This window comes from Triturus cristatus, chromosome 7 (assembly GCF_964204655.1).
Source record: "Triturus cristatus chromosome 7, aTriCri1.1, whole genome shotgun sequence".
NCBI classification, from domain to species: Eukaryota; Metazoa; Chordata; class Amphibia; order Caudata; family Salamandridae; genus Triturus; species Triturus cristatus.
The window spans coordinates 466,846,056-466,863,728 of record NC_140590.1 but is presented as its reverse complement, the minus strand read 5'-3'; the positions used below and the strand labels follow the sequence as shown (position 1 = coordinate 466,863,728).

Here is a 17,673-nt window from a genome sequence, read left to right as displayed (position 1 = left end):
CGCACATGGGGTGATATCCCTTAGGGTCACCAGAGAAAGGGTGGACCAGAACAAGTCTAGGGTATGTCCTAGCTCATGCGTAGAGGTTGTTATTAGCTGTGTAAGCCCAAGAGTTGTGAGCGTCTCCTCTAAGTGTCGGGCCTGTGCCTCTCTGGGTTGTTGGTCCCAGTAGTAGTTGAAGTCTCCTACCACCAGGAATTGTTGGAAGCGTGAGCGGAGGTTAGAAACACATTCTGTCAGGAGGTCTTTGAAGCGTGGGGGGCATTTAGGTGGGCGATATACTACCATAATTACTAGACTGGATGAGTAGTGGCAGACCTGATATCAATGATGTCATAGAAGATGTCTTCAGTGATTTAATATGTGAGGTAATTAGCAGTGCATGGCGAGGGCACGAGTTATAGTTACTTGAGATTAACTATAACTGCTGAATTTTTATGTATTATATGTATATGTATTTTTGTGTATGAAATATCTAAACCTAACTATAACATCCCTGTAACCTTTGGTTTTTTAGTGAATTTCTAAGGTTATTTAAATTCTATTTTCTAACTGTAATGTCCTATAACCTTTGGATTTTCAGTGAATTGCTACATTTTGTAATGCAATTTCCTAGCTATAATGTCCTTGTAACCTTTGTTTTTTTCCAGTGAATTTTTAGTTTTTTACAAATCTAAAGTAATATTCAATTACCATATATTGATTCGGCCATGAGTGGTGGGGAGATGGCCGCAGTGCCTGGCCTGTGTTTAAACCCCCTTTGACAGCCATTCCCACGCTGCACACAACCTTTGGCCGTGCGCAGTAGAGGGTTGGCTGCAGGCCCTTGCCTGTGGCCAGGCTCCGGTGCCAGCCCTCCAAAGGCGGCCAACCCAGGAGGGGGGCACACAGCTCTGCTCCTTGGGCCAATTTCGGATCAAGCACCCCATCCCCACGGCCTGCCAAATGTTTTAGGGGCGGGTGTACTTGGCCCCCCTCCGCATGCCATGTTTGACTCTGGGGACCCCACTCCCTGGCACCCACTGCTTAATTTATTTGAGACCGGGCACATAGCCCCTCTCCATTGGCCAATAATAACCCCGGGGACCACATCCCCTGGGGCCTTTAACATTAATAATGGGGAGGGGGGCCACGGGGCCCCTTTCCCCAGGCCTTTTTTGGCACTGAGACCCCATCCTCCAGGGCCAGGCTAATTTTTAAATGGGAAGGGGGCCGCACGGCTCACCAGCCCCATTCCTGGGGCCCAGCCAATAAAGAGTGGGTGCCCTGGAGCCCACTCAGGGCACCCACTGCATTATTGTTGGGGGCCGCAAGGGGAGCTCCAATGCCTCTGTGGTCCCTGCCGGCTCCCAGCTTCCATTGGGAGCTGGCATTGCTCCCACATGCAGGGAGCAACATAAAATGCTGCTTCCTATGTGTGGGAGCAATTTTTTCAACTGTTTCCTTGCCCGTTGAAACGGATTAAAAGTCCGCTCCCAGCGGGCAGGAGCATTTTTAATGCTCCACCTGCTGGGAACGGACTTACTGTTTGATCTTTCGCTTGACGATAGCTTTTAATTGCTCCGACCAAACTAGAACAAACAAAGATTTCCCTGCCCACATTATTACAGACAGGGAGACTGCTATGTCCCAGGGTAGGCACCCAGGTGCATAGCTGGCCCTGGGGGATGGGATCCCCAGGGCTATTAATGGCATCAGGAGGGGGGCCACTCTGCTCCCCTCCCTTTAGATTGCACTGCAAGACCCCAGGGGATGGGGTCCACCGGGGCCGAAATTGGCTCATGGAAGCGGGCTGTGCCCCCCATACCTCTATTTTTGTATGGCCTGGCCCAGGGTGGGTTGTGGTCTCCGGGGCCGAAATCAGCCCCGGAAGGGGGCTGTGGACCCCCAGTAATATAATGAATTCCCCCCCGGCCAACCTGGGTCGAGAAAAAAATACAAGTGGGGGAAACCCCGCTTGGTTTTTGTTTTGTATTCCGACCCTGCCCCCTTCTTTTTTTTTTTTTTTTCACCTTTTTTCTTGGGACTTGGATGAGTCAGAGTCCCAAGATGGCTGCTAACACTTCCTCGTTGAAGTGTTGGCAGCCAATCAGATTTTAGCATGAGATCTGTTGGATCCGCGGAGGGTTCACATCCCTAGTTATTTATAAATCCTTTTTCTTTAATAACTCCAAAACTACTGAATGGATTTACACCAAATCACAAAAAAAGGGCTCTTTCTCGACCAATAGCTTTCTGCCAAATTTGGTGTTATTTTGTTGAGTGGTTCGGGCCGTATTTGTGTCTAAAATCTCTATGGGAAATTGCATGGGAAACACACATTGTTTTGACCCCCCTTTTTTTCTGCCTCTGCTTGACAGATGACCCCGAAACTTTCCAAGCAGAACTAGACAATGTAGATTACTTTGGAAAATTCTGTGAAGATTCGTCAAAGTGTGCTAAAGTTATTAGCAAACCAAAAAATGCTTTGTCTGCTACATATAGACAGCTTCACTTACCTGCTATAGACTTACATTTTCGTTGTTAATGCATGACTAGTAAAATTACTGTGTGGTAAAGGTATTGCGTGGTAAAGCTATCGCTTGGTAAAGACCGCGTGGAAAAAAGGTTGTTTCCCAAACAGTCTTCCCTACTCTGCTGACAAACATTTGTACAAGAAACACATTTATTTATGTACGTTTTTTCAACATAGTTCAGGTACTAGGACGTAAGATTCCATGTTAAATCTGCTACCAGTTTTTAAGTCTTTTGCAATCTACTCTTAAATATATCATACTTTATTTTGGTAATCCCCTTGTTTAGTGGATTTCATCGTCATCGTCCATTCTGTGTGTCTTATGACTAAACTGCCAACATTCAGGAAATCCTATTTTTCGACACCACACGATTGAAGGGAGCCATTCAGCCGGGCGTGCGGTGAAGCTACAGTAAAACCTAACAACAAACCATCATGTGTGTCTGAGATCAGGCCTGTGACCGTGTTCATGTTCTATAACAGTGTCCTATTTATTACAGGATGACGTGATGATGCCTCAGAGAGTGCGTCTGCAGTGTGAAGCTGCCAAAGAGCACCCCAAGAGTGTGAGTACAGCATTTTCATTTTCTTCATGCCAATTTCAGACTTTTTAATTCAAGTTTGTGAGTGATGCCACCAGAGTTGGAAGTATAACTGTTATGAAAACATAGAACGGTAGAGAGATAAAAACGATTGGTAGATCGCTGAACATATGGTTTCTTGCACAGCATAAGAGCGCCAAATGTGCCTGATAAGGGCTTCTTAATGAATTGTTTTACATTGTTTTACATTAAGCTTTAACTTTTTCAGAACCATCCATCAACATTGAAAAGAAAATATTGGGGATTTTGGGGCAGCCCCTTCAGCCATTGGTTCGTTTGGGTCAAGCCCCTAAAGTTATTGCTTGAAGGAAGTGCCATTTCTGTTTTGAATTTTGGATGAGGCCAGAGGAATATTTCATTCTCAACTTTGACCATTAACTGTGTTCGTTCGCTTTCCTGAGCGGTTCTCATTGCTATGCATGAATAGTGAAGTAATACAGGCCTGTTCTTCATCAGAGGTCCTCCTAAAAGTGTTCCCATACTCTTGTTGTTGCTGCACCAAGTTTTCTTTTGACCCTAGATATGATTTTATACCAAATGATGATTTGTATTCAAATAGTGTTTCGATAATTCTGCTAATATTATGCCAATGGTGATTGTGCACCATAATGGGAATTTTGCACCTAAATGGTTTTTGCTCTTAAATGTGATTCTTCAATGCTGCTTACTTTCCACCAGTAGTGGCTGGCATGGATCGGGAGGGGTGGGGTGGGGCGGGACGGGGGGGTTTGGGGGCAGATTTGTAATGGGATTTAAAAAAGAAAAGAAAAAAACGTACCTGCTCGCCGCTCTCCCCCTGTCTCCCAAGTCATCTGTCTCTCCTCCTTGGGGCCGGAACAGGAAGCAGCCGGGCTCCCTCCCCTAAGCTAATCACAGAACTGCAATGCAGCATTGTGATTGGTCTGAGCGCCGTGGATCGGCGCTCAGCCAGGGAATGGGTGCCTGGGCATATTCTCAATGCAGGCTTTAATGCAGCCTGCATGGAGAACATGCAAAGTGCGCATGACTGTTTTGGACGGCCCCAGAGGGCTGGACAAACAATCATTACACACTTGGAGAGGACAAACCACACCTCCCTTGATGAATACAGGCCCCAGCTAGGCCCGCAGGACACAAGGGTTCGCTCTCCTGCAATGGAATCTATAAGGAAGTTGGCACGGAAACTGCAAAGTACAAAGACAAAGTTTATTAACCCTTAAGGGTGGTCCTACAATCCATACAACACCCTTCAGTATTGCATAGAGTAGCACAAAGAACTTGCGTACACGGTCCCCTTTTATACACAACAGAGGGGCTCATAAGTGGGTGGATACAACATGAGGCAAAGAATATTACCTTTTATGGTCATTTTCGATACTGAATCAATATATGGGCGGAGCTGACACACTCCTTGAGCCCGCGAAAACATGGTCCAGCAAGGACTAACTGATAACAGATGTGGTCAAGCCTGGGCATGCGCCAGACGGACAAAGGAGCTATTTATAGACTGTTACTAGGCAGATTGCAAGAGCAACTAACACGAAGATAGGACTCTTCTCGTGTTGAGCACGTGGAGACATGACAATACAAAATGGAGTCCAGACTTTAGTCAACATAACGAAAGAGACAAGTTCTAAGGAAGGAGAATTCATGTCTTTAGTAAATGCTTAATCACATCGTCGTTTCAATTTACAACAGACGACCCTTTCAGCATTTACTGAAGACATCCGGTTTGTTAGGATAATCATCATATATGTCAATTGTCATCATTTCCTCTACTTCTTTAGCTAAATGTTTCTGATAAGTGACATCGGCAATAGCTTTCTTATCGGGAATACAGAATGATACACATAAGGAACAGAGCAAGGGACCACATTGGACACAAATGCAGCAAGAAAACAGAACTGCTACAATAATACAGAGACCAGTTAAAACCTTCCACCCCCAAGCAGTGATCAATGCCCAAAACCATCCAGAAAAGGACCAAGTGCCGTTTTCTGTATGGATTTCGGCTGCAATTTTATGCAACCTGTTGATTGCATTATAGACTGACGGCGTGTGGTCAGGGATAAACACACAACAACTACTTCCGATAATTTTACAAGCTCCACCTCGGTCGGCTAACATAACATCTAGCACCATACGATTCTGCAATGCAACAATTCTAGTAATCTGTAATTCTTCCGTAAGATTCCCAAGAGCAGCAGCGGTTTGGTTTGTCACAGCCTCTACCACTCTTGTTAACCTTCGAACTTTCCTACTATTTAGGGCGGCTCCAACGAAGAAAAACAATCCTAAATTAAAATCAATATACTGCTGCAGACTAGTGTCAGTCTGATCCACATCATCAATTGATAGAGTGCGTTTGTACCTATTTACAGTCACATTATTTAACAACTTCAAATCCTTATGATAAGATGCAGGTGCCAAGAATACAGGGGGCAATAGAAATGCCACATAACATACTCCAGACCAACCGGCTGGCAAACGGTAATAACCTTTATTTCCACATACGAAGTATGTATTATGGGATGCTAAAAAGGTACTGTTATTCAACCCGTCGATGTTTAATATGGTAATGCAATCACTAACACCAACAGGAATATAACCCACACTCTGGACACACAGGTCCGCTTGAGCTTGTGCCACTTGAATCACAAATCTGTCTTTTCCCACAGTGTCTCTGGTGTTCGTGAAAATATAGGGAATCGATTCATTGTCTGGTCGATACTCTTCCCATTCCCAAATTGTCCCATTCGCTTGCGGATATCCATCTTTATCCTGATGACATTCTTTATTGAGTCTGAAGAGTAATCGTCCCACTGTGGGTTTCCGGGTGGCAAAAAGCAAAGTGTACCATGCTCTACAAGAGCCATTATGAGAGAAAGGGAGAGGTATGAATGGCGTTCCTCCTTTCTTCTGATGAGCTGGCATCATACCACATATCCAACAGTTCGTAGCATTCGTAGCAACATGGGTGTGATGCAACATCTGGATGAAAGTGTTATTCAAATAAGACTGACGATGCTTCAACTCCTGGTACGGTAGTGTATAAAAATAGTGCTCCTCAGGCACTGGAGTAGTCAACACAAGTAGCTTTCGAGCGGGAGTCACATCCTCCACAAACCATGTGGTTATCCCCACAATAGCTACGGTAAGCATAAAACCTGATGCACAAAGGATTTTCTTTTTCTCCATGTCAGAATAAAGAGTCAATATCTTCCTGAAACTAAAAGGTTTGTCAGAACTCTTCCCCTTGGGCAGCGGTCGATTTCTTCACCAGCGGGCCAAGACGGGTGTCGCTACACTAATGCAGGGCTGATCCCCCCCCCCCCCTTGCCTCATTGGCTCTCCATTTCACTAACCCAAGGGCCGTTCTGACAACGTGTCCCGGTACTGAAGAATTCACTTCCTTGGCCTGAGATGATATCGCTTTCCTCCAGGAGTTGCGTGGTCCGGGAAGAGCTCCTCAGTGTCGTTCGGTTCCCCAGCACGGCCTTTCTCTGCAGCCAGAATTTCTCGTTGATCGGTCAATACAGCAGGCTCCACCAATCCGGGCGGTACTTTGCGACAGTGCAGGGAATGGATCCAATTCTTTCTGTTGGAAACTCGCACAGCCGTCCTCGTTGCAAGTAGGACCTGCTCAGGACCAACCCATCTCGGCTCCAAGCTGTTTGTCCTGTCAAAAATCTTCACCATGACATAGTCGCCAGGCCGGAGACTATGTCCTTCACCGGTGGACCGATCAGGGAGCGCCTCCCGGACCTGTTGATGAATAGAAACCAAGTTATCCGTTAACTGCGCCAGATAATCATTCATCATTACACAAGGTACATCATACACAGTCTTAGGTTTTGGTGGACCCCAAATATTCATTGGGCGTCCAAAGACAATCTCGTACGGTGTAAGACCGGTTCGAGAGTGCGGTACCGATCTAATTGACAATAACGCCAGCGGTAAAGCATCTGGCCAAGTCAAAGACGTCGAAGCTTGGATTTTAGCGATCTTGAGCTTCAGTGTACCATTATACTTCTCGACTAGCCCCGCAGATTGAGGGTGAAACACTGCGTGAAACTTCTGGGTGTTGCCCAGACCCTTCAAAACATACTTTATAACATCCGCTACAAAGTGGGGTCCGTTATCACTCCACAAAAGCCTACAAACGCCATATCGAGGGAAGAACTCCTTCAATAGCATCTTAGCGGTAGTCATTGCAGTATTGTCTTTCGTAGGGTATGCCTCAACCCATTTACTGAAGGCACAAACCACTACTAGAACATACTTCAAATTGTTACAGCGCTCAAGCTGGATGTAATCCATCTGCAGAACCTCAAAGGGTGCAGTAGGTGTCGCAAATCCTCCTGCTGGAGTTCGAGTACCCTTTCCTGGGTTGTACCTCAGGCAAATCATACAGGTCTGCACCACCCTCTTTGCCGTGCTAGCAATCTCTGGATGCTCCCAGACTTGGGTAAGCAATTTTACAATTGCGGAAGCTCCAACATGAGCTAGCCCATGTGCCATCTGAACCATAGGTTGTACAAAAGCCGTGGGTAATTTCCTTCTATCCATCTGCTTATTTCTCCAGCAACCCTCATCATCCAATTCTCCCTCACTGGACCATTGCTCCCGTTCTTTATCAGAAGCGGTCCTTTGTATTTCTCGCACTTCTTCCTTCGCATCGTGCCATCTTTCTACCTGTGACTTCACTACATACATGGCAGTAGCACCGGGCTGCATCGCAGTCTTCCGTGCCACCCGGTCTGCTAAGGCATTCCCTTCTCCAACTTTATCGACTACTTTCCTATGGGCGCTACATTTAACGATGGCAATTTTCTTCGGATATGTCAATGCAGTTAAAAGATTGTGAACTAACTCCCCATGCATTATTTTTACTCCATGTGACGTTAAAAACCCTCTCTCCTTCCAGAGCAGGCCGAAATCGTGCGCTACTCCGAAGGCATACCGGCTATCTGTATAAACATTCACACACAATCCTGTACTGAGCTCACATGCTCGTGTTAATGCTATCAGTTCCGCTGCTTGAGCTGATTTCTGTGGTATGCGTGCTGTCTCCACTATTGTTTGCAATGTGGTAATTGCATACGCTGCTGAAGTCGTACCATCTAGTAGCTTCAGGCATGACCCGTCCACCCACAGTTCTCCATCTACATCTGGAAAGGGCGTATCCTGGAGATCAATACGACCCTTTGTTTGTTCCTCAGTCACAAGAATACAATCATGTGCTTTCTGTGCTTCAGACTGATTCTCGGGGTATGGCAACAATGTGGCCGGATTTAACGTTACGCACCTCTTTAACGTAATATGAGGAGCCAAAAGCGTCAGCTCATATCCCGTTAAACGGGCACTGGTCAAATGCTGCGTCTTTGTCTGATTAAGCAGGGCATCAACAGCATGGGGGACTAATACCAACAGCTTATGAGATAACACAATTCCCTCGCTTTGGCGTATTGACACAGCTGTCGCCGCAACCGAGCGAAAGCAACCAGGCAATGCTCGGGCAACAGGGTCAAGTACAGCCGAGAAATATGCACACGGGCGCTGCTTGTCGCCGTGCATCTGTACCAAAACTGATAATGCACATCCATCTTTCTCATGCACATACAGCGAAAAAGGTTTTGTATAATCAGGGGTCCCTAACACTGGTGCTGAACAAAGGGCCTGTCGCAATTGCTGGAAAGCAACGTCACACTCATTTGACCAAGGAATCGGAATAGGTGTGTCTTTTGTCAAAAGGGCTAATAATGGCTTAGCTATGTGTGAAAACCCTAATATCCATTGCCTACAAAAAGAAACAAGACCCAAAAATGCACGCACGTCCTTCTGCGTGGACGGCGTCGGCGTGTCCAGAATTACTTGGATACGATCTGGTGTGAGTGCACGCCCCTCCTTAGACAAAAGGTGACCCAGATAAGTCACCTTTGGTCTACAGAACTGCAATTTCTTCCGAGATACTTTGTGATTGTGGGATGCCAAAAAGGAAAGCAAGGACAACGTACTCTTTTCACACAACTCCGGAGTGTCGGCCGCCAGCAAGATGTCATCGACATATTGAATGAGGGCGACACCCTCGGGCAGAACAAAGGAATCCAATTGTCTTTTCAAAGCTTGACTGTAAATGCTAGGGCTTTCTGTGTAGCCCTGAGGGATTCTACAAAACCGCTAAGACCTATTATTTAGAGTGAAACCAAAAAGGTATCGGCTATCGGGATGAATAGGAATCGAAAAGAAGGCATTTTTCAAATCAATAACTGAAAACGCGGTCGCCGTAGGCGGGACCAAAGTAAGCAACGTCGTGATATCAGAAACCACTGGGTACTGAGGTATCACGATCTTGTTTACTTCTCTCAAATCAATTATAAACCGATAAACTTTGGCATCCGTATCCTTTTTCAAAATGGGTAGAATCGGGCTATTACAGACGTTGTAGGGAACTTCCTCCACTACTCCCACCTTAATCAAATCCTGCACAATCTGTATAAGAGCCTCCTCCCCCTCCTGGGAAATACGATACTGTGGGAGGCGTGGTAACACCGCCCCCTCCTGGACACTAATGTGAACAGGCGGAATCACCATCTGTCCCACATCAGTATCCGAAGTGGCCCACAAAGCACGAGGGAGGGTAGCTAACACAGCATCCTCTGCAACCACACACATCCGTTCAGACCGAGGGTAATTGTCATTTAATATCACCCGCACTCCAGCAGGGGAGCAGCGGATCGTAGCTCTGAAGTGCTTTAACATATCAAGGCCCATAATGTTGTCCGGCGTGTTCGGGGCAAGCAAAAACGGACAGGGTGCAGAAAAAGAATCAACCTGAAATGTGAGGGGCCGCGAAAGAGGGCTTCGGGAGAGTGTACCGTCAAACCCTACCGATGTAACCATTAAGCCAGATGGGGGAGCCCTCGGAACCAATTGTTTAGACAGCGCACTACGAGTCGCTCCTGTATCCACTAGGAACTGATCAGTAGAACCCAAAACCTCAGCTGATACGTAAGGACCCTTCTGATCAACCGGCACCTCAACTGATTCTAACCCCCATCCAACGCATTCCTATGCATGCTGAGAATCATGGTACCCAGAGCGGTCAATCCCCGACACTTGATACTGGTTTTGTCGATCGAAAACATTAGGCCTATCTCGTTGCTGCCCGGCAGGGTCAAAACGAGCGTGATCGTTGGAATTCCCTCTAAAATTCGAGAAACCCCCTCTACCTCTCGGGCCTCCCTGATTGTGTCCCTGACGCGAAGCATGCAACGCCGGGCAATCTCTGGCCCAGTGTCCCGATTGCTTACAATACGCACATTGGTTCCTGTTCAAATCAGATCGGCCCGAGGGAGGACCATAAAATCCTCCCCTACCTGTATTGACACCCCGACGGGGCGGACCATATACTTGCGCTAACATCACCTTGGTTTTTAAATCTTTCGATTTCTTCTCCTCCTGTCCCTTCGCTTCTTGCTCCTGACGCTCATAATACTGAGCTATAGTCAGGAGGGCTGTCGGGGTCGCAGAGGACCAAGAACTTTCACTCGCTTTTAGGCGGGCCGCGATCGCCGGTAGTAAATTCGCCACATATTTATCAGCAAAGAGGTGTCGACCCGTATCATCCGTAAGCGACTGACCACTAAAATCATGAAACGTCTCCTCAAAGCGCGTAAAGAAATCTGCAACTGATTCGTCAACTTTCTGCTTACACGAGGCTAACATATTCCAGTCAATCTTTTTAGGGGGGATGATTGTCTTCAGCTTAGTCAGAATAGCAGCAGGGAGATCTAAGATAATCTGAGGTGGTTTCTGCGCGGGCTTCCTCTCCCTATCCTCATCCTCAAGCTCAGACCACCGAGCCTTAAAAGCGGCAACATCATCCACCTTCCGCACAGATCGCCACATATCTGGTGGTAAAATAAGCCCAAAGAACAGATCTATATCTGCTAAGGTCATAGTACAAGAATTCAGGGCCCCCTCAACTTCTTCGTAAAAGGCCGCTGGATTCTTGCGAGGATCAGGCAATGCATTTTTTAATGCCATGACATCAGCCCTATGCCAAGGAGTATAAACCCAATTGTACACAAAATATCCCTTAGCATCGGCGGAGGTAATATCCGAACTAGTCCCCGCTCCTTTAGGAGGAACATACAAAGGTGCCGCCTCTCGCATTGGTTTAGCATGCACTAGGTCGCTCTTATCTGACTGGGAGGTGGATGAGTGGCCATCTCCGGTATGCGAATCCGACTGCTTCTCCTCCTCAGCTTGTTGGCGCGCTTTCTCTTTAAGGTCCCTCACCGCATCCCGCAATGCAAACAGCCGCCGAACCGCATCAGGCGCCTTAGAGGGAGAAAAAACACCATTACGCAATGCTTTAGCATCTAATACCACATCGTCAGGCTCAAAGACACTGGAATATTTCCGGAAAGCAGCAATCACTTCCTCAGAAAAGTGGCCCAAAAAATACAACTTTTCTCTATCCTGCCACAGCTCCCAGGAATTCAACAATTCAGCCAGGGACAACTTGCCCTTGAGTGCACGAAAAGAAACTTGCCGAAGCTCACTCATTCGGTCAACCGATAGCATGGACCGCGTGTCTACCTTACCCGAAACCGATCCAGAATCTTGCGACCTCGGGGCAGACGCGCCAACATAAGGGGGCGGAGAACGATCTAATAAATAAAAATCATCGTCAGGATTATTAAGGACAGGATAAAGTGATTGACGAACAGCATATTGACCCGAGACTTGCAATCTGCGCTCTTTCTCTTGCCTCTCCGCCTGTTCTCTTTCCTCCCGACGCTTCGCTTCCTGTGCTCGCACATGATCATTCTTCCGTTGCTCTTTATCAAACAGCGCTTTCTCACGTTTCTCTCGCTCACGCACTTCCTTCACCCACAACCGCACACACTCAAACATATCCTGACGAGCACGCCGTTTGCACATACACTGTTCCACATACTCAATCTTACGCATATCAAACGAACCATACAAAGGCCATCGTAACTCAGGATCCTTCTTGGTGTATTTCCTCCATATTGTGCTGTACATTATAGAGGAAAGACCATGCTTCACATACATATCCCTATTAGGAGTCCCCTCTGGGGGAGCTGGAGCAGATTCCTCGAGGTTTAACCGGTTTCCAAAGCAGCAGCACCACTTACGGAGTGCGCTAAAAGCAGGCATGTTCTAAAATAATGCAAAATATGCAGTATTATCAAAAATGGCACTTAAACGTTGTGCCGTTCAAAGTTACACAGTTCCGGAGAAATATCTCCACATTACCTGCCTATATGTGTTGCAACGCATATATTCTCACAATAGCCAATACAAGATATGACCGGTCATCACAAATCAAACTCAAAATAGCCAAACCAGGCTTCAAAAACTCGGAGCAAGTACCGTACAACGGTTCTTACCAATCAAGAGTCCAGATTCCAACTGCCAAGCTCCAAAATTCGCCCAAACGGCTGTCACGGCAGGACCGACAGAAGAGGTCTCAGTCGAGGACCGGCGCCACCCAGATGGTCAGCTCGGAAGGGAAGGAAGAAAACCTCGGGATGCCAGGACTAAAGTGCCTCTGGCAGTGATCACATCCCCGGCCAAATTCCTCACCTTCGTCGCGACCAGTCCTTCGAGCATCCGAGTCGCCGATGAGCCCCACGTTGGGCGCCAATTGATGAATACAGGCCCCAGCTAGGCCCGCAGGACACAAGGGTTCGCTCTCCTGCAATGGAATCTATAAGGAAGTTGGCACGGAAACTGCAAAGTACAAAGACAAAGTTTATTAACCCTTAAGGATGGTCCTACAATCCATACAACACCCTTCAGTATTGCATAGAGTAGCACAAAGAACTTGCGTACACGGTCCCCTTTTATACACAACAGAGGGGCTCATAAGTGGGTGGATACAACATGAGGCAAAGAATATTACCTTTTATGGTCATTTTCGATACTGAATCAATATATGGGCGGAGCTGACACACTCCTTGAGCCCGCGAAAACATGGTCAAGCAAGGACTAACTGATAACAGATGTGGTCAAGCCTGGGCATGCGCCAGACGGACAAAGGAGCTATTTATAGACTGTTACTAGGCAGATTGCAAGAGCAACTAACACGAAGATAGGACTCTTCTCGTGTTGAGCACGTGGAGACATGACAATACAAAATGGAGTCCAGACTTTAGTCAACATAACGAAAGAGACAAGTTCTAAGGAAGGAGAATTCATGTCTTTAGTAAATGCTTAATCACATCGTCGTTTCAATTTACAACACCCATGCTCTAAACCACTGCTCCCCTGCTCTGATAGCAGATCAGCCCTCCCACCCGCAAAGCGGCCAGCAGGAACAAATACAATGATAATAACCTTGAGTTATGTTACATGGTAATTTTTTGAGCACTCGTTCACCAACCGGCCTCTTGGCGCTATGGGGGCACAGAGGAGAAAGGGTAAACAAAGAGAAAGACAGAGAAAAAGCAAGCAATGAGAAGCTAGTTGTACGCCAGGGTGAACAACCACGTTTTAAGCAGTTTACTGAACCTCACATAATCCGCCACAAGCCTAATAAAGGTAGGCAGTGAGTTCCAAAGCTTCGGGCCCAGAAAGGAGAACCGGGTCCCACTAATGTGTTTACGTCTGATTCTAGGCACTGTCAAAAGATTCAGATGCATTGATCTCAGAATGCGCTGGGACAGATGCTTGCTAATGCAAGAGGAAATGAACTTAGGGCCAGTTTCATAAATGGCTTTAAAAAGAATGCAGCCAGTTTCAAACACTGCACGCTGCTCCACTGGGAGCCAGTGGAGATCTTTAAGCAGCGGAGTGATGTGGCTTTTTCTATCCTTAAGATGGATGAATCTTGCTGCTTGGTTTTGAATTAACTGAAGATGATGCCTCATATATAGTGGGATGCTAAGGTAAAGGGCGTTTCCGTAATCGATTTTTGAGAGAACAAGGGCAATCACAATTTGAATACTGACCTCTTTATTAAAAAAAAGTCTGATCTTGCGCAATTTGCGGAGCTGAACGAAACAGGCAGAAGTAACGGAACTAATTTGAGCGCTTATAGAGAGGTCTGAATCAATGTGGAGACCAAGACTCTTTATCACAGGTTTAGGAATTGGGGCCACACATAACTCATGGGGCCAGTAGGCGGGTGTCCAAAAAGTCAGTTTGTTGCTAGGAATGAGGATCTCAGTTTTTTCAGAATTGAGTTTCAAATGGTTCTTATCCATCCAATTTTTTACATGCAGCATGGAGCTCCTGATAAAATCATTTGATTCCGTAGTGTACTCCAAACTAAAAATTAGCTGCATGTCATCAGCATAGTTGAAGATTTTAACCCCCAACTGCCAGAGACTCGAAATTAGGGGACGCACATAAATGTTGAACAGATTCGGCGAGAGAGAGGAACCCTGTGGGACCCGCAACTCAGTTCAACAGTATTTGATTTAAAAGGTAAAAAGGAGCTGAACCAGTCCAGAGCCAAACCTCCGAGGCCCGCTGCGGCAATGCGATCCAACAATATTTTGTGGTTCACGGTGTCAAAAGCCACAGACAGGTCTAGGAGGACGAGGGCCTGGGAACGGCCAATGTCAGCCTGTCCTTTAGATCGTCTAAGACAGATAAAACCACAGATTCAGTAGAGTGTGCTGGACGAAAACCTACCTTATAGGAGTCCAGAAACTTAGACGCTCCTAAAAAGGAACTAAGGCAGGCTGCTACATGAGTCTCCTGAAGTTTTGCTGGAAACAACAGTAATGATATGAGTCTATAATTTCCAGCTTTTTAGGATCCAGTCCCTGTTTTTTTTTTTTAAGCGGAATGACCACTGCTTCCTTGAAAGCTGGTGGTACCATGCCAAGGAACAGGGAAACATTAAGCAAGTTAAGAAATGTATCAGGGAAGGCCCAAAAGATTTCTTTCTTTGTTGATAGGGCATTCTTCCATAGGGGAACCAGATTTGACCTTCACTACTAGATCCAGAAAAGATTTCTTGTCCAACATTGGAAAGGTGACAAGAGAGGAGGAATTAGAATCGACCATGCTGTCTTCGGAATTGTTATTAATGGAGTCAATAGAATTCTGATTTTTTTTTCCCACACAAAAAAGCAATTAAGATTGTTACAAAGTTCCTGAGTGGTTATGAGAGGTGGGGTCACACGACTCGGGTTGGAAAGTTCTTTCACAATATTGAAAATTTCCTTAGAGCTGTTGTCTGAGTTAAGTACCTTATTGGTGAAAAAGGTTCTCTTAGCCTCCACAATGGCTGCTTTATACACATGTAATGTTACAGTGTATTTCAACTTATCCTCCGCAGGATACAGTTTTCGCCACTTTCGTTCAGCTTGACGTAAATGGAGTTTTAGGGTCTCCAACTCCTTTGTGAACCATTTTGATGATTCATGTTGCCTGAGACGGGAATTTTTTTTATCAGAAATGGGGCATAAATATTAAATGCCTTCCTTTGCCAATCGGTGATCTCCTCTCTTTCCCAGTTATCCAAATCTCCTTTGGGGGCAGGCTGCTCATGGGAAAGAGTGAGCAGCCTTTCAGCTCTTTCAGGTCAACTCGGTTCCAATTTGTCACGGTACTTCTTAAATGGAGTTATCATTGTATTTGTTCTTTTCCACTGTTTTGCAGCCGTGAGGCGACGCTCCTCCACCTTAGCAGAGGAGCCGCCACTGCTTTGCACTAAGAATGACTTTCATCTAAAACTGATTTTTGCCTAAAAGTGATTTCAAATCTAAAATGGATTTGACAACTGAATCTGGTTTATGCTGTTAAACGTTTGCCACACTACTGCTGATCTTTCGCTATGGGTGACTTTCCACCTCAGTGAGCTGATAACTAAAGAGAGGTCAGTCATACTGAAAAGGGGTGGGTGAAAAATTGAGATCCGCCTGCGGACTTTGCAGAATTTTGCCCACTCTGTGTTCCATTTGGAATGCGGAGTTCTGGCAAAAATCCACATACGCCTCATGACGGACTTTTTTCTTGCGCATGGCTCGCCAACGTTAAATTGGCGATAGGAAGCGGGAATTTGCCTCTCCTAGTGCAGTTTCCAGGCACTGGAATGCCTCCCGGCGAGATTTCTAACCCGACAGGTCGTGACCATTCACGCTGAGAAAGCTGCCGCTTTAGTAGAAACTCTACTTGAGCGGCAGAAAAAAGCTGAGCCCTCTGGTATACCGCATGATGCTGTTCGTGCTGATTTTACAGTGTGGAACAAGCTCCTGGCGCTAAAAATCAGCACGAGCAGTGCAACATGCCGCATTCCTCCCACTTGCAGAACTCTGCAGAATCTCACAGAGTTTTTGTGTTACTACGAAGAATTCCGCCTACCCCCTGAAACTCTTGCACACCTTTTACATCTAACATGACATATGACTACCACATTTTCTCTATATACTTTCGGTTGATACCACACTCCTGCTGGCTTTGCATCCAATGTGGTGATTTTGCACCTACATATGATTTTGCTCCCAAAGCGTTGATCGGTTTCAAATCTCATGTTCATGTTGCTTCAACTGTGATTGTGCCCTTAAATATGTTTTTGCCCCTAAATATGTTTCTGCCCTTAAATATGGTATGTGCTCCTAAACAATTTTGTACATTCCTGCTAATTTTGCATCTTAATGTGATTTTGCTTTTAAATGTGACAATACTGTTTTGCTTACCTTATATAAAGTATTATTTTTGCACATTAGCGTAATTTTGCACGGATATGTTTTTACAGTTAAGTGTTTCCACCTAAAAGTGATTTGCCCGTGAATGTGATTTGTGCTTCTAAAAGTGTTTATACATTCGTGTTGACTTTGCACCTAAATGTGTTGCTCCTCCTAAAGTGATCTTTGCTACAAGTGTTTACACACTCATGTTCGTGTTGCACCATTGATGATTTAACTTTATAATGTGATAGATACCATATCAGAACTTGTTTGGGGGCAGGGGTTACTAGGCCAAACCTGTGGTGATTGAGACCTTTTATCGTGGCCTGACCTACTATGGCACTGCAAACTTTGCACACACTTTTGGCACTTTACCACCATTGTAGTGAGGTAAGCTGTGCAGAGCTTTTCAGGGAAGTGGAAACTCTAAGCTCAACAGTTACCAAATAGTATGCAATAATAATTGTCCAATTCACTTGGTTTAATTTATTATAAAACGACTTTATTATTCCAAAACAAAATACCACAGAAAGGGTTATACTAATGGGCACGCAGGGTTCTACAACAGATGCTCAAGGAAAATAGTCGAAAACGTATTACACTTTAAATGATCTCACAGTTGCATATTCACTGTGATTAGCAATAGCAGACGTGTGTCAGTGGCTCATAAACGAATCCTTCAATACCCCTGTCACTCACAAACCCCACCATAGCTTATCCTGCAAGCCAACACTGTTCCAATGTCTCATGAACACGTGTAAGCATGAGTTCAAAGGTACAGCCTTTATCTGAGCCGAGTGGCTGTGAGGTATGCAGTGCAAGGCCTCCCCTTCCTCCAACGTTGTTCAGAATCTCAGTTGAAACCGAGATTGACTAACAGGGCCGACTGCAGCACCAG

At 45.8% G+C, this 17,673-nt stretch overlaps 1 protein-coding gene across 1 annotated transcript in view; it reads left to right on the top strand.

The window, feature by feature from the left end:
* QTGAL (queuosine-tRNA galactosyltransferase) overlaps window positions 1-17,673 on the top strand; it is a 2,029,717-nt gene that overhangs the window by 425,305 nt on the left and 1,586,739 nt on the right. The window contains exon 5 of the mRNA XM_085616796.1: window positions 3,016-3,081. Coding sequence (XP_085472922.1) covers window positions 3,016-3,081 — 66 coding nt within the window. The remainder of the gene's footprint in view (window positions 1-3,015; window positions 3,082-17,673) is intronic.